This window comes from Convolutriloba macropyga, chromosome 2 (assembly GCF_964194025.1).
Source record: "Convolutriloba macropyga chromosome 2, txConMacr16.3, whole genome shotgun sequence".
NCBI classification, from domain to species: domain Eukaryota; kingdom Metazoa; phylum Xenacoelomorpha; order Acoela; family Convolutidae; genus Convolutriloba; species Convolutriloba macropyga.
The window spans coordinates 40,404,088-40,430,933 of record NC_134469.1 but is presented as its reverse complement, the minus strand read 5'-3'; the positions used below and the strand labels follow the sequence as shown (position 1 = coordinate 40,430,933).

The 26,846-nt window shown below is 38.2% G+C and overlaps 1 protein-coding gene across 1 annotated transcript in view; it reads right to left on the bottom strand.

Annotated features, from left to right (window-relative positions):
- The window catches only part of LOC142358656 (trafficking protein particle complex subunit 12-like), a 190,526-nt gene that overhangs the window by 42,209 nt on the left and 121,471 nt on the right, over positions 1 to 26,846 (bottom strand). Inside the window, exons 2-4 of the mRNA XM_075410140.1 lie at positions 21,523 to 21,602; positions 13,080 to 13,300; positions 7,245 to 7,598 (exon numbers count right to left, since the gene is read on the bottom strand). Coding sequence (XP_075266255.1) covers positions 7,245 to 7,598; positions 13,080 to 13,300; positions 21,523 to 21,598 — 651 coding nt within the window. The 5' untranslated portion in view covers positions 21,599 to 21,602. The remainder of the gene's footprint in view (positions 1 to 7,244; positions 7,599 to 13,079; positions 13,301 to 21,522; positions 21,603 to 26,846) is intronic.

Genomic DNA, 26,846 nt, shown 5'->3' with positions numbered 1-26,846 from the left:
CTAAATTACTATATAATATAAACCGAGCTACTGCTAAAGCCCAATGTTCGAAAACAAGTCAAAGGAGGTTGGTAAACAGCAATAAAAACAGCTATTGCTAAAGTCCAATGTCAAAACATAAGTCAGCAATCAAAAATGGAGGTAAAAACTTGAATAGAAATAGGTCAAAATTCAAGCCATGAGCAAACTTGAGTCAGCTAAAAAAAACCTGTAGAACCTCAATACTTCTCTTTCAGTCGAAAAAAACCTGTCGAATACCAAGACTCATCTTCGAGTAGCACAAAAGACACACGTTTACAAAAATTGCTTCTCATTTGGAACTTAAACCTGAGTCCCCACCTGGAGACAATGTGAACATAAGCCGACTAATGTCGGAAAAATTGCTTTCGAACGACAGGCGAGGCAATTTAATTCAGGCGGGCTGTGGCCTATACAATTTTCTTTCTGGTTGCAAAAACAGTTGACCATGCCGGGATTCGAACAATTGACCACTCGCTCCCTCACCAGAAGCACTGCCCACTCGGCTATCAGGGCCTTAATTTAACTCTGCTGCAGTCGATTATTTTATTTTAAAAAAGCTTTACTTCGGAGTTAGAAAAACAAAGAACATAGCCGGCAGATTGCCGGAATAACTGCGAAAGAATAGACCTGCGTGCCATATAAAAGAGATAGAAACAGCTACAGATCTAAATTGAAAAAATCGACGCCGCTCAAAAAACTAGGTAGAAAACATTCAGTGATAAATTAATAAAGCTTGTTAAAATTCATTCCACAGAAGCCTCTTAAAAGGAACCTTTACTGCACAAATGATTTCCTTTGACCTTAAACAAATTCAGACTAAACTTAAGCTTTAAAGTGTAAAAGTCATTTTATTGAGTGAGGTAAGTCACGTATGATCAAAAATCTAATCACGCAAATAACCTAAAAACTTTTGCTAAAGCGAGTGAGAAATGACGTCAAGTGAGCAAATGCCGTTAGTGAGAGCAAGAAGTCATTCATAAAACTTTTTTCATAAACTTTTTTCAGCTTTGCTGTGTGAACAAATGTAAGACGAAAAAAGAGCGTCAGACGACGAACAAAAAACATAGCCGGTAGAATACCGGAAACGACTCGAATCGACCTGCAAAATAATCTCTATTCTAACTTGAACAAAATCTGAATATCGAAAAAAAACTAGAAATACCAAAAATAGTAGACCAACATAACATAAAAAGCGTTAAAATTTCTTCAGTTCAGGGTTGTGGGTAGGTGCTGGTGGGGGCGGGGGGGGGGGGGGGGTTGGTAGGTGGGGGCAGGTAGATGGTTGTGGGGGGGTGTTGATAGGTAGGGCGGTGGTAGGTACGTTGCGGGGAGGTGGTAAGTAGGTACGTGGGGGGGGGGGGGTTAGGTAGGTACGAGGGGGGGGGGGGGGGGGGTAGGTACATTGGGGTTGGGGGTAGGTACGTTGGGGGGGTAGCTACAAGGTGGGGGTAGGTACGTGGGGGGGGGTAGGTACGTGGGGGGGGGGGGGTAGGTACGTGGGGGTGTGGGGGGGGGGGGTAGGTACGTGGGGGGGGGGGTAGGTAGGTAGTTAAATGGGATCAAATTTTCTCAAATTGACCACTTCGCCTTGAATTACAGACTGTTACCAATTGCTATACATTACAAACTACGCTATTGTTAAAGTCAATTGTTCGAAAACAGAACTCAACAATCAAAAACGGAGGTAAAAGCTGGAATAGAAAGAAGTCAAAATTCAAGTCATGAACAAACTCGCTTTCTGCTAAAAAAACATAGCCGGTAGAATACCGGAAGCGACTCGAATCGTCGTGCAAAATAATCCTTACCCTAACTTGGACGAAATCAGAATATCGAAAAAAACACTAGAAGTAACAAAAATAGTAGACCAATTTAACATAAAAAGCGTTAACATTTTTTCAGTTCAGGGGTATGGGTTGGTGCTGGTGGGGGGGGGGTTTGGTAGGTGGGGGGCAGGTAGGTGCGGTGGGGGGTAGGTACGAGAGGGGGTAGGTAGGTAGGAGGGGGGGGGGGGGTAGGTAGGTACGAGGGGGGAGGGGTAGGTACGTTGGGGTTGGGGGTAGGTACGTTGGCGGGGGGGGGGGGGGGGTTAGGTACGTGGGGGGGTCGTTTTTTGGGGGGGCGGGGTAGGTAGTTAAATGGGATCAAATTTTCTCAAATTGACCTCTTCACCTTGAATTACAGACTGTTACCAATTGCTTTACATTACAAGCTAAGTTATTGTTAAAGTCCAATGTTCGAAAACAGAAGTCAACAATCAAAAACGGAGGTTAAAGCTCGAACAGAAAGAAGTCAAAATTCAAGTCATGAACAAACTTGCTTTCTGCTAAAAAAAAAACCCCTGTAGAATCTCAATACTCCTCTTCGAGTCGTAAAAACCGAGAGAACCGCAATATAGCTTCGCTCAGCTTACAGCTTCGCAGCTATAAAAAACGAAAGCGTGAAAAAGTCACTTGAGAAGTCAAAGAATGTTCTAGAAGAAAAGCGCAACATTGTCAAGCGAAAGATTTGCATAAAAAAAGACACACACGTTTACAATAATTGCTATGAACTACGTTCAAGAGCAATTAAAACTTCTGGTAATACAAGATTGACTAAATAATTTGAAAAATGAAAAAGCAAAGAATGATTTTTTCTGAGTTAATTGATCCTATTAACCTATGTTGAAAGTTAGACCCAGATGCAGTAGCGACGTGTTCCGTAAATCCAGTTGGCCATAAAGAATAGAGCAAAACACTTTGCAAGCCATCAAATAAATGAACAACATCTTTATCAGTCAGAGAACAGTTGGCATTACAGCTCTCATAATTCAAGTCACCAGAACAGTTGATGTGCTTACCGAACCAAATAAAAAAAGTTAATCCTGTCGAAAATCACTACCACAAAACTTTGATCGCAACAATATCAACTGTAATTCGAATAAAACGAACATTATATTTCGCAAGAAATCAATAAACATACCCGGCAGATTGCCGGAAAATAGCCGCCGTTGATTCCCATTACTCTATTGGGATTGAAGGAAAAGAAAATATTAACAAAAATTGATTTTCGTAAAAAAAACATTTTTAAGTCCGATTTATTTTGATGTCATTTCGTAATTGAACATACTCCTGTCTCTCAGTGAGAGGCTACAGGGTCTAGTATCAATACCAATAAGCATTATAGATAGTAACTAAAACTTATGAGAACAAAGTTCAAGTACCGGGCATCTAAAAATGGGCTTTATGGGTTTATCCCGTTTCTATTTCTGACTTTTATAACGACTCTCTTTTTTATACCAATTTTTTATACCGACTCTCTTCATTTTGAATTGCTTTGCTGAGCAGCTGCTGTCTAAAAGGACTTTGAGCAGAATGACAGAAGAGTGAAACTAGCCTAGAGAAGTCAAAAATATTTCACGCAAAATGTCGAAAAAGCGGAAAATGGGTAAAGCGAAAAAAGTTCGACGAAGTAAAAAACATAGCAGGACAAGTCCTGACGTACAATTCAAAGAATTTTCATTGACTTAACGAACAACTAGACCTAGACCAGACAATGAGTGAATTGGGAAAACCATTTCTAAAAAAAATCAGATAAAAAAACAAAAAAAAAACAGAAAATCAATGTCAAAATGCTGCTAGTGAGAACAAAAAACCACTAGTGAGATATGTAATTTTGATTCTAACTAAAAACTAGGTCCAGAATGAGCTGTAAATGGATTGGGAAAACTATTTAGAAAAAAATCCGATTCAAAAAATCGAAAACATACCCGGCAGATTGCCGGAAAATAGCCGCCGTTGATTCCAATAAGCATGATTGGGATTGAACGAATAGAATATATTGAAAAAAAAGATTTTTGTTCAAAAATATTTTTTAAGTCCGATTTATTCTGATGGCATTTCGTAGTTGAACATACTTCTGTTTCTTAGAGAGAGGCTACAGGGGCTACTATCAACACCAATAAGCATTAGAGGTGGTAACTAAGACTTATAGGATCGACGTTCAAATAGCGGGCATCTAAAATTGGGCTTTATGGGTTTATCCCGTTTCTATTTCTGACTTCAATTTTTTATACCGACTCTGTTCATTTTGAATTGCTTTGCTTAGCAACTGATGTTCAAATTCACTTTTAGCAGAATGGAGAAGAGAGAAACTAGCCTAGAGAAGTCAAAAAGATTTCACGCAAAATGTCGAAAAAGCGGCAAAATGGTAAAGCGAAAAAAAGTTTGACGAAGTAAAAAAAAATACGAGCTCAATAATAGCCGGCTGAGAAGATGAGGGCGGCTATTAAAAGCAGTAAAAATAAGAGTGAAATTGCCGCATGTGAACAAAAAACAACTACCGAGAAACCGAATTTTTGTTCAAACACCGTTTTCTCTTTAAAATTACTTACTTTTATAGTTACTTTAAAATTAGAGCGAAAAAAATTCACGCCGCAAAACCACTCGCTTTTTCGCTCCATTTCCTGTTTCGGCGTGACCAAAATCACTACTCCAATTTGACTTCAAAAATCATGGGAATCTGTTAACAGATCTTTAAAAAAAGACAGCGCCCCAATACAATTCAGATTCTTGGATTGGGAAAACTATTTAGAAAAAAGTCCGATCTAAAAAATCGAAAAAACAGTAAAAACCAGAGTGAAATTGCCGCATGTGAACAAAAAACCACTACCGAGAAACCGAATTTTTGTTCAAACACCGTTTTCTCACTCCACTATAAAATTAGAGCGAAATGTCACGTCGCAAAACCAGTCGCTTCTCGCTCCATTTCCTGTTTCGGCGTGATCAAAATCACCACTCCAATTTGACTTCAAAAATCATGAAAATGTGTGAACAGATCTTAAAAAAAAAGACAGCGCCCCAATACAATTCAAATTCTTTGAATTGTAAAAAGGTGCGCTATAATAGCCGACTGAGAAAATGAGGGTGGCTATTAAAAAATAGACGGCAAGTAGTCGGAAAATAGCCACCTTTGACGCCACTGACCGGTTTTGAGATTAAACAGTTTGAAAAACAGGAAAATCGACGACAACTTTCCTTTTTCTAGTGTCAAAAAGTGTTCTAATTTCTCCCGCTGTTTCATTAGATTAGATAAATATGGTGAATTCACCTTTTAAAATGGAGAGCAATGTGCTGACTACTAATACCAATTAGCAGTATACTCTATGGAACTTTCATGACTTGCCGCACTCAATCAAAAGGCAAAATAAAGTTAAAAAGCGCCAAAATAATAGCCTTAGGGCTGACGGCGGCTATTAAACAAAACAACCGATAAGTTTTCAAAAAAATTTGAACAGTGAAAAAGTCTCAATGAAGAATAATGTCAAATATTTGGGAGCTTAACTTGATAGAAATCTGACAGGCCAAGATTCAAAAAATCTGCCGCAAAAACTGGCTTGTGCAATCTATGCAATGAAATACTTACCCAGACCACACCAGAAAAAAAAACAAATAAAGGCATCGACTGTAAAATAGTATTACCCGATTACTTTTGAACGCACTTGAGGAACTACTTCGACTAGCTGTCAAATCTTATTTTAAGTAGGGTTGCAATAAAGTCATGATTGTAAAAATATATGCTTTCTTAGGTACAATCTTTGGACAACAATCTAATTTCTTATTTATGCAAAATCTTTTCCAGAGTAGCTTGCACTTTTCAAAAGTTAAGATGCCAATTCTGTGATACTAAAAACAAACCCGCCACTTTGACAGAGTGCAAGTCCAGTTATCTAAAAAAAACTGTTTTTGTAACCGTTGCAAAATCATGGAATGATCTTATCCAATGGATTATTATTGTAAGTGTTAAAATATTGCAAACAGTTGAGCATAATTAGGACACAAGTAAAAGAAATTCATAGCATCTTACGATCCATCATATGCGACTTAATCATGGAGACTTCAATAATTGAATCAATCTAACACTTTGACTTGAAATTTAGTGATTGTGTTATTTGCTATAAATGATTTCCATAACTATTAATTGTATCATTGCTTATAAAATACAATTGTAATGTTATCTAACATTGGAATTAAAGTGTTTTTAAAAGCATATCAGAAACCATTGGGTTAAAAACACCATCACCTTAGTGCCTACGATGATTTCGCGGCTGTTGACAAAATTTTATTGAGCTTCGTTCTGCACCGCTTCGCGTCTCATGAAATATCTCGCCATAAGACCAACACAAGTACTGTAGTGCGAGGAGGATGGAAGGTTACATAAGGAACTTCAAAAATTGTATCAGCTAATTTTACAACACAAAGATTTAAAATAAAAAATTAATTAATTTCGGCTCCCGAATAACTAGTACACACAAATTGCTCCCGAACGACCGATGTTCGCTCCCTTTTATTGTAGCCTGCTTCCATCAGCAGCCTGCTTCCAGCCGTTGCATTCGGTTCACTGCAGTGCTTCGAATGATATAAGTGCTTATATAGGCCATTAGTATCATTTAAATAAAAAGACTAGCTTTCACGCGCATTTCATCTGAATTTCAGCAGTAAACTGCCACCATTTGAGTTCAATGGTTTGAAATTAAGCATAACAGAACAATTTAGATCACTTAAAGTACAAGAACTCAGGCGTGATGAAAGTCACAAACGAATTCAAAACGGTCAAGCAATGTTCCATAATAAGCACGACAATAAACGCATCAAGCTTCGTTCAAGAGCAATTTAATAGAGCTTTTTGTTTAGGCAAACCCTCACTGCATATCACATAGCTAAAACAGATCCAAAAAGGTGGCTGTGCTGTCCAATTAAGAGCGCTCACACAAAATGGATCGCTTTTCCATGTAAATTTTACGACTACAAACGAAGGTTCGAGAATTACATGTCAATCCATATGATTCAAATGACGTAGGAATTAAAAAACTATAAGGCTAATTCGGTTGGACTGTTCGTTTTAATACGCAAAACTAATACATAAATGCCCCCCCCCCCCCCCCCACATTCAATTCAATTGAATACTTTCATTTAACTTCCTCAAAAATATGTTTATAAGTTTTCTTTAAACATATCGTTGATCTTATATATGTCATAACCATTTAGCCGACAAAATTTATGAACAATATTCCATTGAATGAAAGATAAGAGAGCACAATTGATTTGAATAAATTCAACCTAGTTCCTAGTGCCACGTTAAGTCTGAACAGGTATAAAGAACAAATAGCTATGGCCACGTTAAGCAGGACAACATTTAAATGAGTTCCAAATGTCAGCTTGGAAATTTGTTGAAAACTATTATCTAACCTGACTTCTTGAACTTGTAATGGTGGATGTGGCGGAACTTAATTCTCTTGTTCGAGAATTACCAAATGCCTGATTGAGAGAAAGTCCAAATTGGGCAGCATTGTCAAATTGAGAACCAGGATATGTGTAGGTGTTCTCAAAAGAGGATTGATTGACTGCAGATTGAGAGGTGTTGGTTGACATTTCATTAACAGGAGTGACTGATCGTGCTTCTTCTGTTGCAGTTGGGTCTTGAACTGGATTAGAATAGCCATCATCTCCTTCCGGGGTCCCAGATGTGTACATGTATTGCGCATCAATGATGAGCTGATCCATTGACTGGTCCACTCTGTTGACAAGAGAATTTGGATCATTCTGAAGTTCAAGAAACATTTATTAGCACCTCCTTCCGATCGACAACTAGATATCTGTTTCACGCCACGTACCTACTGATTCCACCAGAAGAATATCAATTTACTTAAATAGGACAATCAACGACTGTAAATTCTCTCTCATATTTGTGGCTCCTGGAAAAGTATCAAAAATTCTATCCGAAGATACTTTCAAAACTGTTTCATCAGTTGCCGTTTCGAGCCATTTATTCCAGAGTTTACACAACCATGGAAAAATACGCACGGAATTTTTTCTCAAAAAAGAGTTACTAATTTTGACTGTGTTTAATTTTGAAACGCTCGCAAAAGTACTCGACTGAAAAATTACCACACGGTTGTTATCGTCCTCGAAGTTATCATAACACCTCGGCTTCGCCTCGGAGCTTGATAACTTCTTTGTGGCGATAACAACCGTGTTGGAAAAATCATTATCCCAAACGTTTAGCAACCTCAAAAACTTTTGCCCCTTTCAAATTTTAACATTGTACCAAATATAGCAGCTAAACTCAACTGCTTAAATAAAACTCAAAGTTCACCTTAGAACAAAACAATTTTGTTTTTAAACTTCGGTTGAAAAAAAAAACATAAACCGACAAATGTCGGAAAAATTGCTCTTGAACAACAGGCGAGGCAATTTAATTCAAGGTCTGTAGTCTAAATCAATTTTTCAGATCTATTCTGTTCTGCCTCCTCCCCTTGTTTTTTTATTACCCCAAGTTACAAATTATATGTTGTTATATAGCACGTTACTATGTAAGAAAATAGCACGTTCGCCTAGAGTCAAAAAATTTATGCTCACTAAGCTGGGGGGGGGGGGGAGGGACAGAATAGATCCAATAGATCCAGTTTTTCCTTACGGGTGCAAAAACACTGCCCACAACGGGATTTGAACCACTGACCTCCCGATCCAGAACCACCCGCACTAACCACTGCGCAATGATTCACTAATTTTTGCTATACTGCAATAGATTATATATTAGCAACAAGCTTTACTTCGGAGTGAGAGCAATAGAGATCACTCAATGATGAAGAACGAAAGCTTGAAAAAGTCACTGGAGAAGTCAAAGAATGTTCCAGAAGAAAAGCGCAAAATGGTCAAGCAAAGAATTTGCATAAAAGACCGTTTACAATAATTGCTACGAACTTCGTTCAAGAGCAATTAAACCGAACATCTCCACAATTTACCATCTAGAATATCTGGAATCAAGATTGAAACAGAGAAGAGAAAAACATAGCCTGTAGCATACCAGAAACGACTCAAAGAACCATGCAATATAAACTAAACTAACATAACTTAAATACGGAATATCCATGAGAAAAAGAAAACTAAAATCAAATCTTAATTGCCCAAAAAAATTATACAAAAGGTAAAGGTTTATAAAAACGGAGACAACTCGTAGTTAGTAAAAGGGGCAGGTAGCAGTGAGGGGTGCGCAGCTGAGACGGGGGTTGGGTGGTGACGGTTAAGTAAACCGGGGAGCGGGGTCACGGGTTAAGTAGGTTAAGAGGGGGGCAGTTTAGACAAGGGGTGTATATAGGGGGTAGGTAGATGCGTTGTGAAGGAGGGTTGGTGGGTAGAGAGGGGTTGGATAGGAAGGGTAGTAGTTTGAGTATGGAGGAGTGAATGTTATGAGGTCAAAATTTCTCAACCTGACATTTTGATCATGAATATTCCTAATTTTCTGTACATTAGAAGGTAAGCTACCGTTAAAAGTCAAGTTTGGTGGTAGGAAGGTGGGTAGGTAGATGGGTTGGGGTTAGGTAGGTGGTGGGGGTGTGTGTTTCGTGTGTGTCTGAGGGATTGTAGCCTAGATAATTTTTCATGGGCGCAAATTTTTCCGACCGAGGACGGGTTGGAGCCCCCAACCACCGGCGTACTAGATTAAATTATTAACCACTCGGATACCAGCGCCCTGAGATAGCTATCTTACAATCGTATTTCTTTTTAGAAGACTTAATTTCTGAATAAGAGCAATTCAGGGCACGCGAAAATCAAAGTCAAGCGTGACTCGAGAAATTAAATCGAATGTTTTAGAACAAAACGGTCGAGAAAAATTTTGCAAGACACGTTTAAAATAAACAAATGCTTCAAATTCGTTCGAGAGCAATTAATAAACAAATCAAGGTTCCAAAACAGAAGTCAGTGTTCAAAAAGTTGTGAGCAAAAATGCTTCAGCCAGAAAATAACCAGTAGAATACAGGATACGACTCGATGAGTCGTTTAATTTAGACTCTTGACTGAGCTTACCTCAATCAGAATAATCCAAGAAAAAATGGAATACCAAAAACCAGAAATTAGTTGCCCAATAAAACTATAGAAATTGTTAAAAAGATGCAGACACAATTGATTAGCTTGGGGTGATGATGAGCGGGGGCGGGGGGTTGTTGGTGGGTGCTGGGCTGTGGGTTGTTGGGGGTTAGGGTGGGTAGGGGGAGCAGTGAGAGTTGGGGACGGGGGGAAGGAGTAGTTTGGTGAAGGATAGATGTTTGGGGAGTAGGTAGCTTGAGGGGATTTGGGGGAAAGGAGGAGATTTGGAGCAACAAAAAACTGTAGATTACCAATACTCCTCTTCGAGTCATAAAAAACACTAGAATACTACCAATACTCCCCTTCGAATCGTAAAAAGTGACACCTATTTCAGTCATTCATGGAATCAAATATCGTATTCTTGATACGATCTGAAAACCATCAATTTTTCTGAAAGAACAGAACCATGCTGAAAATAGAGTGTTGCATTTGAGAACTTGGGATTTCCTGTCGTGTATGATTCCTCAATTTAATTTTCAGAAGCCAATTATCGAGCGAGTGAGCTTGTCACGGACGACAAAAGTTATTTAAATACTACAAAATGACTACCAGCATGCAATTCAGTTGTTGTTGCTCTCAGTAGTAGTTAGCAGAGTGTCGGTGTGTTTTCGAGTTATTGAAACCTGGTCAAAATAAACGGATGCAGAAAATACAAAATAGACGGAGGCAATATGAAACACGTCCGATTATCGGAGCTTCCTTGAAAAAGAAACAAGCATTGATTGCTGTTCAATTTTATTTGAATTTTAAAATGAGCGCTAATTGTGACTTTTCCGTAGTTTCCAAAGTACCAAAATAAAACAAAAATAAAAACAAGAAAAAGCTTATTAAAACCCAAACCGTTACTCTTTAGGGGCAAAACTAGTCAGCTTCCTAAATATAACCGAACCAAAGAAGACATTGACATCATTTAAGTAAGCAATATCCAGACATGAAATTGAGTTGTGCGAATTCTTCGAAACAATATGTAATAATAACGATACTTAGAAAAATCATCAATGTACGTTGAACAGCAAAAAACGATGAAACTCGAACAGCCAACCCCAACTCACAAACTCAGAAACGCTGGAATACGAAGACTCCAGAGTGCACGTCAAGATACCAGGTGTCCGCACAAAATTGTCAGACCTTCAGAGATTTGTGGAGATCGAAAGAAAAAAAAATTTGAAAATACATTTGTTTTCTTAGAAAAAAAATGCGTTTGAAAATTTGCATAACTCAATATTACTTTCACTGAATATTTGAAAAAGTGAATTATAAAAATTTAGAAACGACAAAAAATTAACAGTTTTCACAGAGAAAACGCTGCAAAATCAATTTCAACCCCATTCCACTTTAAAAATATAAGAATTACTTATTATATTATTATAGCAGGATTAAGTAATTTCTTAACCAAGGGATAGTTGCCATCATTTGAAAGCATTCCCGGCAAATTACCGGAAAATTCAGATAATAGCCGCCATTAATTCCCATAACCCCGATTGGGATTGAAAGTACAGAAAAATAATGGAAAAAATGTAAGAAAGTGCAAACTATTTTGATTTCTTTTCGTTATTAGACATAGTCTTGTTACTTGACGAGAGGATACAAGGGCTAGTATAAAAAAATAAGCCATTAGAGATGCTAAGACTTATAAGAACAATTTTCAAGTAGCGGGCATTTAAAATTGGGCTTTATGGGTTTACTCCGTCCTATCCCTAATTTTGATTTTGACTCCATTCATTTTAGATTGCTTTGCTGTTTAAGAGCCCTTTGGGCAGAATGAGCGAAGAATAAAACTGGCTTGATGAAGTGAAAAAACTACATGTAAAATGTCGAAAAAAGCGGCAAAATGAGCTAAAGCGAAACAAAAATTTTATTCGACGAAATAAAAGATAGCAAGGCAAGTCCTGAAACACAATCCAGAGAATTGAATGAAAAACAAGAACTACTGCACCTGATCAGCAGATCAATTGAACAATGCCAGCCAAAAAAAACTAGAAAAAAATGAGAACATAATAAAACAATCTGAAGGCAAAATTTGATCCATTTAGATATACCAACTAACCCATTCACAGTCTTCGAAGAGGTTAATTGGCCAATTAAAATAGAAAAAAAATAAGAACTAAAACAAACACTTAAAAATTCAAAATTGCAAAAAATGAGAATTTCTTAATTTTGCAATATTAAAATGTTCGAAGCCACTTTCTGGTCTCTTGAATGTGTCCAGTAACCCATATGCAAGAATTAAAAAAAATCATTGCCCGAAAACTTAGAAAATGATAATCATTGCCCGAAAATTGATAAACTTAGAAAATGACAAAAAAAATTAAGAAATTTGAGAACAATTGCAAATTTCAATGAAAATGTTGCTAAAATTTGAGACAAATTCTTCAGAACCATTTCACTTGTCTCCAGAGTATCTACTAACCCAATTTCAAGCCTTAAAAAGTTTCATTAGCTTAAAAAGATCGAAAAACTAAGGATGACAATTATTTCCAAAAAATGCAGTTACCTATTATCAGACCCTAGAGGAGGTTTTATGGTTCCCGAGGCTGGAAAAAACAGATGACAAAATATCTAAAAAAACTGGAAAAAAATTGCAAAAATTAGTTATCATTTTTCGTACCGAAATATATTGCTCATAAAATTTTCACCTAAAGTAATTATATCTTGCAAACAACCTTTATCAACTTTGACAAATGTAAAATTAAGACTAAACGAAAACTCGAAAAAGGACAAAAAAGAAGCACCATTTCGGTCTCGAAAGCTCCTAAAAATGACCTTTTAACCTTGACTTAAGGCCTTCCCAACAGCTGCACCACTCTAAGCACTTGAAAGACTACTAACGCCAGCTAAGGGCCTCTAATGAAACTTAATGACCACTGGGCCTTACCTGTTTATCCCTTTTTGAATATGTGAAAACATCATACAAAAAAAGACACAGCCCCAATAAAATCCAATTCTTGTAATGTAAAAATAGGAGCGCAATAATAGCCAGCCGAGAAGATGAGGGCAGCTATTACACAGTTTTTCATTTTTTAAAATGACTTCTTCGGGCATCAGCGGGGAGGCGATTGCACTCAACGTCAAAAAAAAAAAATCAAAATTTGTTTCGCAGCCCGCAGCAACAAAAAACTGAAACTGAAACTAGTATATCAGATTCGATTGACTTACGACGTCAGTATATTGACCCACAGAGCCATAAACGGATGCTCCCATGTACACTGACTGGAAATTTGACTCATCCACTTGCTGCTGTAGCTGATGAGGATATGTGTCTTCATTTCTATACTGATATTGTATTGTCTCTGACTCGGGTATTCGGTTTGTGTCATGTCCGTACGGCTGCTGCTGGACACTGTACGGGTCACTCTCTGCCAGTTCACGAAGAGTCCCTAAAAGAAGAGCTGACAAAATTAACCTGGAACTATGTATTGAAACAAAAATTGCCTCCGAAAAAAGTATCAAATGCTACATAATGAGGTACAATTTATAGAATGAGGCGTATACGTAACTCCTCAGCACATAACCATATATATCCTAGAACAGAACGAAAGATTTAATACACGGTCCTCGCGGTTTTAAAAGTGACACCTTCCCAAGTTCAAGGTTCTGCTTGATCGCGCTTCGTGTTCAAGCTTAGCGTTGCCTATTGCTCAACGTTGCATTCTGTTTCTTTTAGAGAGCACTACTTTGCGACACTTTCTGATGCCAATTCACGTCACAACCGATGAAATTTTAGTGAATTACAAGAAAAGAGGCCACAGAACTGGCAAATCACACTCCCGTTTAAAAACTAACAACCTCAAAATACATTCAAAGTAACGCGAGCAAAGAGGTGAATAAAGCTGACATTTTACCGCCCTCATCTGTTTACTCTATTTTGCCTGAAAGAGTTTCGAGCTCATTGTTTAACAGACTGCTGAAGGAACAGATTCCCAAAAAGTGTAGAGCTTAGAAAAAACCGATCAGCCAACTCATGTCATAGGGATCGCTCGCAGACAGCTATCTTGCATCTTTTGCTTAGTCAGCTATATGATGGTCATTATGGTAAATTAATCTCCCATTTTCATCCCTGCAGCGTTGCTACTCTTCTTGTCGCGTCAATAAATTGTAAGAATATTACTCCAAATTTCTGGCTGATTAAATTGCCAGATATTTTTTGGGATATCTTCTCTATATCCTCATTGTCCAGCACCTTCCTGAAGATCTTAAAAGCGTTTACTGCCTACAAAAAAAATGTTCAACTATCGATAAAAATGATGGCTACATTACCACGCCAGTCCAAGATTGAGGAAACTGTCTTTAAATAGACCTCCGTGGATACTATGGGTTAGTTGTATTTGAACTTCACTGGTTGTGAACCGAGTTGAGAAATAAGCATGGAACGCCACCTCCTCATTGACTTCCTAAGCATCAAATGGACAAAAGCAGTATTTTCTTGTGTCAATGGGCCTTCTAGTTTTGCTATGGGCCAACCAAAACATCTATGCGGAAGCTCAACAATGTTTCAACAAATTTGGTTTAAAATTCGTTGCAGGAAAAAGGTACTTCGGGCATTACTTTGACGACAATAACAGTTTGGAAGACTTTGAAAACACAAAAAGTTAAGAACTGGAACGAAACGGAAGAGAAGCAAGAAGCAAGCAGGAGAAGCGGAAGAGATGCAAGAGCTACAAAATACAATCCAAGAAGGTATCAAAGAAGCAATCAACGATATTTTCCTACCCTCATAGACAAACTAAATCCGACTTAAAGATGAAAATTAACAAAATATTTAAAGAGAAGTTTCAAAAATTTGTTGAAGAAAGTAAAACAGTGTGCCGAAGAGTAATGAGAGGATTGCAGAACTGGAAACAATGCTGGTACAAACCAGCGAGAAAATGATAGTTTCCAAAATTTCAGGAGATGACCACTGATATCCAGCGCAAAACTGACGGAAAACTTGCAAGTTTATCGCTGAAATTGGAACAGCCAGCAACTCGGAGGACACCGTGACAGATCTTAAGATGCTCTCTCAAACAGAGCTTCTAGAAACGTACAATCGGCGTGATAATGTTAAAGTTTCTGGACTCTCTGAAACACTCGATAAAAATGGAAACACTTGAGACTAATACTCAAACAGCGCAAGCGTTCTTGGATTTAACAGCTGACCTAAATGTTAACATTGATGCTACGGTATCTCAATTGCTCATCAACATCCTTCTCGATACAAGAACAGAACAATCATTGTAAAATTTACTAGGCGCACCAAAAAAATTGAAGTCCTAAAAAAACGTGCATTAGAAGAAAGTCCCTCTCTCTACAATGCTACAATACACGAAGATGCAAGTAAACCCAGGCTTACCTTTTTCAAGTTAATGAAAGGTGACAAACGGATCTCGTCATCATTCATACGTGATGGGGTCATACACTACGGGTGGATGGACGGAAAGACGTACAGAATCAAAAATTTATTCGAAGGTGGTTTGTTCTTCGATTATTCTTTAATCAAAATTCAACAGTGCTTCAAGCCACCTCAAAAACCAGATACAGAACGGACGAACCAGCCCTTTTGTGAAACGTAAAAAGAAAGAAGCGGTATTTAATGAAAAAAAATTAACACCAAAGGAAAGATTTGATAATTTTTCATCTCAATGTAAGATCAATAAAAGATCAATAAAAAACACCTACTAGATCTTGAATCACTTATTTTAAGCTTAGATATGCTGCCTCACATTGTCTGCTTAAATGAAACCTGGTTGTGTGACGACGATGAGATAAAACAATACAAATTACCGGGTTTTAGATCCAATATCAAGAAGAGTAGAACATACAAGGGATGTGGGGTAATGATTCAAACCACAAGTGCATGCAAAATTCTGAATGAAAAAGCAATAAACTTTGAAGACTCTGTCTTTGCTGAAATTGAATTCTTTGGGGCAAACCTAAATCTTGTGGTGATTTATAACAAACCTAGGGAAAACAAAATGAAATTTGTTGATAATCTTAATTCTTTTCCGGAAGCCAACCAACCAATCACCTTCTCTTCCTTTAATCATCTGTGGTGATTTTAACATTGATACATTACAAGCGAATGCACTGCCAGAAAACTATCTGAATTGTATAACATCTAACGGTTATGAAGTTTTTGCAAAATCAGCAACCAGGGAAACTGATACCAGTTCCACTTGTCTTGATCATTTCGTGTACCAAAATATTAATCTGTTAAACTGAAATTTTAAATAATCAAATTTTTTTAGACCACAATCCAATTATTCTAACATGCAGACTATTTTGGGAACTTAAACACAAAACTACCTTTCGAAACACAGCTTTCCTGAAAAATCCTAGCTCTGCAGAAAACTACGTAGAAACTCTCCGGATGGCAATGTCGGAGTGTACTGGAAAAATGCTGCGTGCTACAACTTGCTCAGAAGCTTTCAATGCTTTTAATGAAACTTTTCTTAAGGTCAATGATAGATTTGCCCCAATCTGCAGTTTCACACCCAAGAAAAATCTGCTGCCAAAATGGCTCAAAAAATTCTTACCTAAAATCAGGTCAAAACGGAACCAAGCACATAAAAAGTGGAAAAGATCGCGAAAAACAAGCCAAGCTTCAAGAATTCAAAACGTGGCGCTTGACTTTTGAAAAAGAATACAAAAAATCAAAAAACAGTACTATCAAAATAAGTTCCAAGCATGCCAAGCCGACGCGAGGACACCGTACAAAATTCTGAATCATATCCACGAAAACTCCAAAACGTTAAATTATCTCCCGCTTTTGAACATTTGCACACAAAATTATAAGCTCCCGACAGTTCAAAACAATGCAGATGTCTTTAATAATTTCTTTGCGAACGTTGGTAAAAAAAACTTAGTAATCATTTAACTTCCACACCTGATGTTGATATCCCAAATTTTGTTCACTCTATGTTCTTTTTCCCAACAACAAAGCGTGAGGTTGAAACCATTTACCGACGTTTACGAAATAAGTCGTCCTCTGGAGATGACCTAATAAGTAACAAAAATGTAAAATCCTCAATGCCAACCACCATAATTACAAATTTGATTAGCCGGTCATTGAGCTAGGACTTTTTCAAATAGCTTGAAAACAGCCAAGATCGTTCCGTTATATCAAGCTGGCTCAAAATTGGAGGAAAGCAACTATCGTCCAGTTTCACTACTCGTAATTTGAAAAATTTTAGAGAAAGTCGTTTTTAATAGAGTATACAGCTATCTCCAAAAACTAGGAATTCTCTCCAGCTATCAATTTGCTTTTCGCGACAAGCATAGCACCATTGATGCACTCTAAGAACTCGACGAAACAATTCGTCATTCTGGAAAAAAGAACGCTTTAAATTCGTTCTTTTTGGACTTGAAGAAAGCTTTCGATACTATAAATCGTAAACTATTGCTAAAAAAACTTTCACACTCCGGGGTACCACAAGGTTCGATTCTGGGTCCTCTACTCTTTCTAATTTATATTAACGATCTCCCTCAAAAATGTAATCATAATGTCCTGCTATTTGTTGATGACACTAATATTACATCCCTAGGAAACAGCCGTGCTGAAATTAGTCTCGAACTTGCGAAGATAAATAACTGGCTGAAATCAAAATAACTGGTACTTAATCTTGAAAAGACAATTTTAATGAAAATGCTGGTTGCTGGTTCCAAAATAGATGCAAGTGAATATCATTTTGATGATCAAGTCGTCCAAACTCACTCTATGTGCAAATATCTTGGTTTGAGAATAGATGCAAAACTTTCCTTTATCAGCCACATTGAGAATGATAAGAAAAAATTGAGCAAGCAATGTGGAACTGTATCAAAAATGAGACATTTTGCTCCTAGATCAAAACTTATAAGCTATTATTCGAGCAACGTAATACCCATTATTCAATATGGCGTTGTATATGGTTGCTGCAGCTACTCTTCTTTACTACCATTGTTTATGTTGCAGAAAAAAGTATTAAAGTTTATATCCTTCCGACGAAAATCAGACAGTTGCAGTGATTTGTTTCTTAAACATGGATTTCTCTCAGTCTACGAGCTACAAATTTACGAGCTACTTAAATTCGTTCTTAAATCTGTTTGAAATTTCAATTCTGAGGGTTATTGTACCGAGATGTTTCAATATAATAAAAAAAAGGAGAAATAAGAGGCAATCCGAGCTAAGATTACTCAATATACCTTGCTGCAAGAGAAAACTTGAGAAATTTTCTATCAAATATTGTGCTGCTAAACTGTAAAATAAACTTAGGGAATTGAATATTCTACCTGGAAACGTAGATAAAAGTACAAGTGATGAATTAAAAAATATATACCATAAGTTAAAGGATTCTTATCTTATTAACAACCAAGAGATAGTAAATTATGTGTTTGAAATGAAGTAAAATTGAAAAAACGTTGAAATGTTTCTGATTTAAATATGGGGCTTGTTGCAATACAGAATCAGCAGGATTCCGTACAAGTCCTCTTGTGTCATGATGTATATATCTAAATAGTTGTATATATTAAATCATGTTCAAGAAATAAATTCATTTTAAACAGTTCGGGTTTTGTGTACGGCCGTTGATAACTGTCCCCATGGGGAAAATGAGAAAACCTTATGCCACAATTATGAGCTGGGTCAAAACAAGACTGTTCTGCCATCCTGACAGCATGAGACTTTTGTATAAGAGGCAAGAGATGCCAAAAGCGATCATTCCAGATTGAAGATGGTGCGTTCTTGAATGACTGCGATTTTCATCAGAAGCTACCTCGATCTATTACAGACCAACAAGAGAGGGATAGCACCAGTGCCCAAAATTTATAAAAGCTCGCCCAAAAAGCGGTGAGATCTATACAAGTCAAACAACTTGAGTGATAATCTTCAAAAATGACTGAATTCAAAATTGGTCTGGTTGTTGAATGAGACTTCAAAATTGCTGTTCGAGGTGCTAGAAAAATGAAGAAATGACTTATGTCCTTCAACTACTTTGGTGAAGCTGTAAACTTTCTCTATATCCCCATATCAGAAAACCAATGTGAGTAAATCTAAACTAACCATCTTTAACCTTGCTGACTCTGTCTATCCATCCCTCTAAACCTTATTTATGCCCGTGGGATTTTGATCGCCTGACGCTTCTCGTCAGTCCCCTGATGTATCCACTTGATTTCAGCGATTCGGTTTGCAACAAACCCGTTGCTCTCTATGAGATGCTATTAGTGATTGCGGACGGGTCTGTCTAAGGAGTCTAAACGTGCTGTTTCAATGTCAATGAAAGATCTTACCTGGTTCAGTTGATCTCGGCTTGAAAACCAAGACTATGAACAGACTTGATCTTAATTCTTAATCTGCATCTCTCAATTGATAGCTGGAGTCTCAAAAACCCGTGCTAAGGCAATGACTATCCCACTTCAATAGTTTAACTTTCTTAATCTCAGCACTTGGTCTTTTGAGTTTCCTGACTTGTCGTAGAGTTCGTACCAATTACTGTCTGGTATATTGCCATTTTCAGGTCCGTTGCTAGACTGGTTACAAGTTGTCCCATATAGGAGTTATAGTTGACCGGGAACTCTCGTCAACACTCTCAATTCCAATTTCCTATTGTTTGCCCGAGCTATTGTTTTCCTATTGTTTTCCAGAGCTGCCCGATTTCTCCGCAATCACTAACACTTAAATCGATGTCACAACGCTTATCTTGGGCCGTCAGATTGTCTGAGCTAGCTCTGTGTTGGACTTGGTCCACACAGCCCAACAATTTCCTGATTGCTCAGTCTCTGAGGTGACATGGATTAAATAAACTATGAGTTAGGCTGTTGGTGATCGAGGCATACCTAACACAACAATATTTGAGTGACTTAACTCAATTGTAGCTCTCATTTGATAGCATTTCTAAGTTTGGAAACGTCTCTTACTTACCACAAAAGAAACACTGAATGATTCCTACACCATGTAAATGTAACCAAACCATTATACCTTGGATACTTGTAATATGGTTTTGTAGTTTATTGAGAACAGGCATATTTCATAAAAGCTCTTTATCTCTACAGTCTTATCAATTTCAATAACTCCTTTTAACTAAAGATCCAAACACTTGGGAATCCAAACACTTCCAGCATATTTATTGTACTTGAGGCGAATCTTGTTTTACCTCCTGAGTGACTATGCAACTTGTCGGCTTTAGTCTCAGGATCAGAGTGGAATCTTAAGATGTACATTGACGGTCATTTTCGGTCTGAACAAATATTATAGCTAGTGTCCCAAATTTGAGCTCTTACAATTTCGGTAGCTCTTCCGCGTGTCGCTCCTAAGTTTATATTGACTCTGGATCCATCACCTTTATTTAGAAGTTGAATTTAACCATTAGATCACACTGAAAAAGTGTCTAAATTACTTAGTTATTAGCAAACCTAATACGACCACCGTCGGATGAATTGCTCTCGAATGACTGGCGAGGCAAACAATTTAAAAGGGGGCATCGGCTAAAGAAATTTTATGGCGCAGAATCTTTGGCTGTAAAGGCGCTCGAACCCGCAACCTGTGGGATGAGAGTCGGGGACATTAACCTCTACGGAACACGAGTTATGTATGTTCATCGCTCACAATCGCTTTTATTTTGGCAACAGGGTGATTTTAGTAGAAAACGGTCGAGCAAAAATAGTGCAAAAGAGACACACATGTTTATAAAAATTGCTTCAATCTTCGTTCGAGCAGAGCAATTAACAAACATTAAATTTTTATTCGTTTAACGGCTTATAAAACTCAATATAAAACTGCAATAGATTCAAATTTAAAATGTGCTTAAATTTAAATTCAAAATTTAAAAAGCCACAGTATAGAATATTATTTATTAGTATCCGACCTAGAAATTTCACCGAGTCTGCTTTCGTCATCCAGAACCATCCTCTTTTCTTTAGTCTCATGCGCTGACGTTGACTGTGCATCTGGACTACATTTTAGCAATTTCCTAGTCTAACTCTTCTAAGCGATTCGGTCTTTCGTCTTCTTGTCGCTTTTTAGCCACATGCTGTCTTTTAAATTCTTATCGCAGTTGACTTTCCACCGGAGTGAACTATCGGATATTCTGTTTCGCCCTGAACCCTATACGTTGTTATATAGCACGTTACTATGTAACAAAATAGCACGTGCGCATGGGGGCCATAAAAGATTTATGCTCACTAAGCTGGGGGGGGGGGGGAAACAGAATAGATCCGATCTATCTTCCTTGAAGCGGAATTTCCTTGAAGCGATGTCCTTCCCACAACCCCGGTTTTCAAGTGGAACTTCCCACAATCCCGGTTTTCATTTAAATGAACTAATGACACATTATCAGCATTTGTGGTCTCACCTATTACCATTTTTCCTTTGAGTTGAATCAGTGAGCCGGTGAGATACTAAATTTTCTACACTTCGCTGCCTTATATTAGTTTATCTCGATAATCCGTCTCGGGGAAGTTGATTAACCTTTTTCCATAGTGACAACATACACCCTATCAACTACTGAAGTTTGACAGGTTTCAGCCAACGATAGATCTACTGACCTCAGATAAAAAAAAATCGCTATGCTATCATTCTTGTTCCATAAATTTACATGCTGTAATAAGCGACGATCACAACAGTCGATAGAGCAGATCACTATTTACTTACGGATAGGTGATGTGGAGCGATTCCCGGTCCCCATCTGTTCAGCATTGGTACCAAGATAGTTTGTAGGATCATACATTTCTGGAATGGACAGAAAGTTGGACAACAATGGAAAGAAAGTTGAGCCGCGGGATTGTTGATCAAACTTTTGGCTCCGACCCCCGCACAGTTTTTTTTAATACCACATACAAATTATGTGTTGTTACACACTATGTTGCCATGTAAAAAATATCGAAAGATCAGCTATTGCAAGCCCAACTAACCATGGGAGTGACAGCAAATAGATAGAAACTTCCAAAGCTGCTAGGACAATAATTTAAACAGTGGATTGAAAACGATAAATGGAGCCGAATATAGGGAGCAATCTATCCCCCCTCTCCAGCTTAGTGGGCATATATATTACGTTCTCAGACACACGCGCCATTTCTTACATAGTTAAGCGCTATGTAGTAGTAGACATGTATTTAGGGTTGACGCACGGGTTTGGAACGCTCAGTGCAGTTTATTAGTGTCAGTTTCAAGCCGTCAGAATAAGAAGATTTTCAAGTTCATTACAGTTTTAACAGATGCATATTATTAGCGATGTACAAGCTTTCTGACATTGTAGCGTTCAACAATCAGTTTCCAGCATATATCGCTGAAACTCTTTTTAATCAACACCTGTTGCGATAATAGCAGTTAAATAAACTGAAGTGTAATAAATATTAATGCCCGATCGACACTGGAAACACACTTCAGCATTAGACTACAAGTTTATGACACTCTTTTATCGCCACTGTTACTAAGTAAACAGTGGCGATAAAAGAGTGGTGATAAACTCGTAGTCTAATGATGGAAACAGTTTGATAAACTTGTAGTCTAAAAAATCTGTGTGCTGTGCGTGAAGTGTGTTGTGTTTGTGGTGTGGGTGGTGTGTGTGCGGTGTGTGTGTGTGTGTGTGTGGTGTGTAGGTGGTGTGGGTGTGGTGTGTGTGATGTGTGTGGTGTGTTTGTGCGTGTGTGTGTGTGGGTGTTTGTGTGTGTAAGTGTCTGTGTGGGTGCGTGTGTACGGTGTGTGTGTATGTGTGCTGTGGGTGTGGTGTGTGTGGGTGGAGTGTGGTGTGTGTGATGTGAGCGTGTGTGGTGTGTGTGCGTGGTGCGTTTGTGTGTGTGTTTGTGCGTGTGTGTGTGCGCGTGCGAACGTGTATGCGTGCGTGTGTGTATGTGTGTGTGGGGGAGGCATGAGGACGAAACGAAGAACAGATCCGAAGAATTATCACTTACCTTTGAAAATGTAATTGTCCACAAAAATAAAAATGGAAAACCAATTAAAAATGTTACGATTTTGAACTGCTTTAAAACAGTTCAATTTGTAAATAATCGCAACAGGTGTTGATTTAAAAAAATTACCACACGGTTGTTATCGCCATCGAAGTTATCATAACACCTCGGCTTCGCCTCGGAGTTTGATATATCTTCGGCGATAACAACCGTGTGGTAATATTCATTACTCCACAGTCGTGGCTCTACATTTAGAACTTTCTTGAAGATGTTTGCCTGGAGTTTCGCTCATAAGTAGAAGTTACTGTGCCTTTTGCAGTCTTGCTTTTGGCACTATTCCTCATGTTTCTTAGTGTTTTCGTTCAAGTAGGATAAGTTATCAGCGTTAGCATCATATTGTCCCTTCAGAATCGATACAAAGTAAAGAACGTCATGTAGTTGAAGATAGGTGATACGGAGCAGTTGTTTCAGCCTTTCTTTATGTGTTTTCGATGCCCATTAACCACTCCTTTACCCATTATTACACAAGTTCAAGCTCTTTCGGCTTTGCTGGGTTCTGTTTGGCTTTAAAATATGTACAGAACAACAAATATATTGTGAGAGGGCCCAGAAAAAATTAAATACAAATTTTGAATATAGAGGACAATATTAGGTCGCCAATTTTAATTGATTCAGAAAAGCAACTGGAATTAGGTCCCTTGCTTAAAAAAAGAACCACAAGAAATTTAAAAAGTCATACCATTTCTTCTGCATCCAAGTTGTTTTTTGTTTAAAAACTAACTTTAAATCCAACAAATCCTTGCAGTTATCTCGATGTTAGTTAATTTTATTTAAATATAGGTTTTTTCAAAACTGGTTTACAACGGAAAATCTTAAACAACGGAACAATCATCTTTCCGACAAACCTTTCAATAAACTTTGACCGTTTTATCTTTGATCGGCTATGCGCTCATGCGAAACCAAAGTGCACACTCAACAGTTGATCTTCATCATATGAAAGCTCAAGTGAATCCTAGATAATCTGTATTGCTTTCTTACAATTACTGTAAGTCTCACTTATGCTGTACAATTGGATTATTCGAAAGCTTTCGATAGATTAGTTTGTGCCAACGTCAGATAACAAAAAAAATAGTACATCCAATTTCCAAGAAACTGACTTGCCTATATACAGCAAAATTCCCGTTGAAAAATGACCAGTTGTCAGTAACCAGCAGTGAATTGATTTCCACGTGTAATCAATTTAGCGTGATCATTAAGTCGTTTAGCAAGACAAGGCAATATTTCACACCACGTAAAGCAATCGAGTACCTTCTGTTTCCTAGGTGTCATTTTTTGAAGTTTCTTATCACCGAGACACCATATAAATACTTGGATGATAACGCCCATCAAGCTGTTGCAAAACTCAATTAAAAATTCAACTGTAGGAAGAACATCTTTATATCTGCGAATCGTCTGTTCATTTCAAATGCTTTTCCGACGCCAACCTGTAGCCTCAACACCTACGATCTATTTGAAAAGAGAGAGAGAGAGAGAGAGAGAGAGTTTAGGCTTCTGTGGGTCTTTCCACATGGGTTTGCACCCTTCATATAACGACTGAGCTGAGCTTCTGCACCGGGTTACAATGTCCACAGCTGCAGTTGAAAGCCCAGGAACATAAGTTGACTTCCGAATAACTTTTGAAGAAGTAGTTCCAGTATATTTTTGTTAAATATTTCTTATCAATTTGATCGAGATCGACGTTCCCTACTTTTCGTATTATATTTAGTAAATAACTGGTTCTTTTCCAGAAGTTTTCATCAGCCTTCCTTGTTCTTGTTTTAACAAGATATAGAGATAAAAACTTTCAACGCTACTAGGACAATAATTTAAACAACAGATTGGAAGCGATAAATGGGGACCGAATCTAAGGAGCAATCTATCCCCCCTCTCCAGCTTAGTGGGCATATATTTTAGGTCCACAGGCACACGTGCCATTTCTTACATAGTTGAGCGCTATGTAGTAGTAGTGGACACGGATTTAGTGTTGACGCACGGGCTTTGAAACGCTCAGCGCAGTTTATTAGTGTCAGTTTCAAGCCGTCAGAATACGTATTTTTTTCAAATTCATTAGTTTTTACAGATGCATGTTATTTGCGATGTACAAAGTTTCTGAACATTGTAGCGTTCAACAATCAGTTTCCTGCATATATCACTTATACTCTCTTTACACCACAGTCGTTGCTCTACATTTAAAACTTTCTTGAACATGTTTGCCAGGCGTTTCGCTCTTAAGTAGAAGTTACTGTGCTTTTTGCAGTCTTGCTTTTGGCACTGTTCATGTTCCGTGTTCTGTAGTGTTTTCGTTCAAGTAGGATAAGTTATCAGCGTTGGCATCATATTCTCCCTTCGGAATCGATACAAAGTAAAGAACGTCATGTAGTTCAGGATAGTGGTTGACAGGGAGCAGTTGTTTCAGCCTTTCTTTATGTGTTTTCGATGCCCATTAACCATTCCATACCAATTATATATCAAAAAGGACCGTGTACACCATCAGGCAACGATGGATGTGGGTCGGAACATAAGGGATGATGATTAGCGCTTAACTGGATGCTGCACTCCAAGCTGTTCCCCTCCAGACAGTGTAAAGACGGCCAAGTAAAAATAACTAACAAATGGAGAGGAAAGCACCTATATAGGCACCCAGAAGTGCAAAGCTGATTTTTGTTCGGATATAGCTTATACTGTCGGCGTAAGGCTCTCCGCGTTTTTCGCTGATCTTGGTTGCGAGGTGTTCCATAACGCGCGATGCTGACTGCCCAGCACCACCCGAGCAAGCAAAAACCAGTGCATTGAAACTGCTTTGTTCGGTTTTGCAGATTCGCTCATCGTACTTATTTCGCTTGATGCTCTCGTGATACTTGTATGCATCTTTTATGGTCTTAGGGCAGCTCTTCGCGTGAGGGTTGAAAATCTTCACGTCGAAGAAAATGCGATTGAAGCGGGAGCCCCACAGACCGTTTGCCTTGATGTCCAGTCTAGCGTCATCATCAGTAGTGGTGGAATTACTCGAAAAAATTTCTCCATCGAGCGACTGAAGTTTTGGCTCTATCTGATCGTGGCAAACGTCATCTATCAGGTTTGCAAACACGTCTCTGATTTTTTGTGTCCTAGGTGTGTATACCCGCCTTTGGTGCAATGTAGGGCATGGGTGAGGCTAAATTTTTTTCCGCATGGGCATATAGCTGGCGTTTTATTCGCTTCCCAGGTGTAGCGAAGTGCTATTCCATCGCGGAACTCAGTCTTCCTGAGATCAAAACCATGTTTTGATAACGGAAGCGCATTAAGCCAGATAGATGCTCTTTTTTTCGAGGCCAGCTCGAAGGTTTACTTCATTTCTGGTAGGTTTTTTTCGATTCTGGATTTTTTTTGAGATGAGTTCACCTTGCATGTCTGCTTTCTGTCTGAGACTGATCTTTGTTTGTTCTAATTCACATTGTTGAATTTCGAATGAATCATAATTAATTGACGCCAATGGACTTGAGAGTTCAATTGATTGTTCAAGATTTTTATGAAGATCTTGCGGGAGGGCGATGTTAAGCCCATCTATTCTGAGAGGGAGAGAAAAAAGTTCTCTTTCCTCTTGGATTATTTCTTTGCCGACGATGTTCGGTATGACTCGGCCAAGCCGCTCCTCCACCTTGTCCAGAACACCGTCCATGGAGGGTGTAGTACGCAAGAGGAAGCTCAACTACTGTTGAACCCCTTCGGCAAACATGCATAGGCTTTCTGGGGAGAGGTGAGAGCAAATTGACCCAGTCTGTCTAAACTTTTTCTGTATTTAATTTCTGCATCTTTCAGGAAATATTTACTGGCCTCAGAGCTACCGATAACAGATCCCAGGACTCGAGCGCCCTGCCTGATTTCCACATTTGTGCCTGTAAACTGAATTGACGCTTGGCGCTCACCTCCGGGCTTAATTTTCAACCGACACTTTGGAGGATTGACAAAATATCCGTACTTGGGACCAAGCTGAGTGAGTTTGTCGAAGAGTGCCCTGACATCTTTCAACTTACCGACAACGCTACCCTC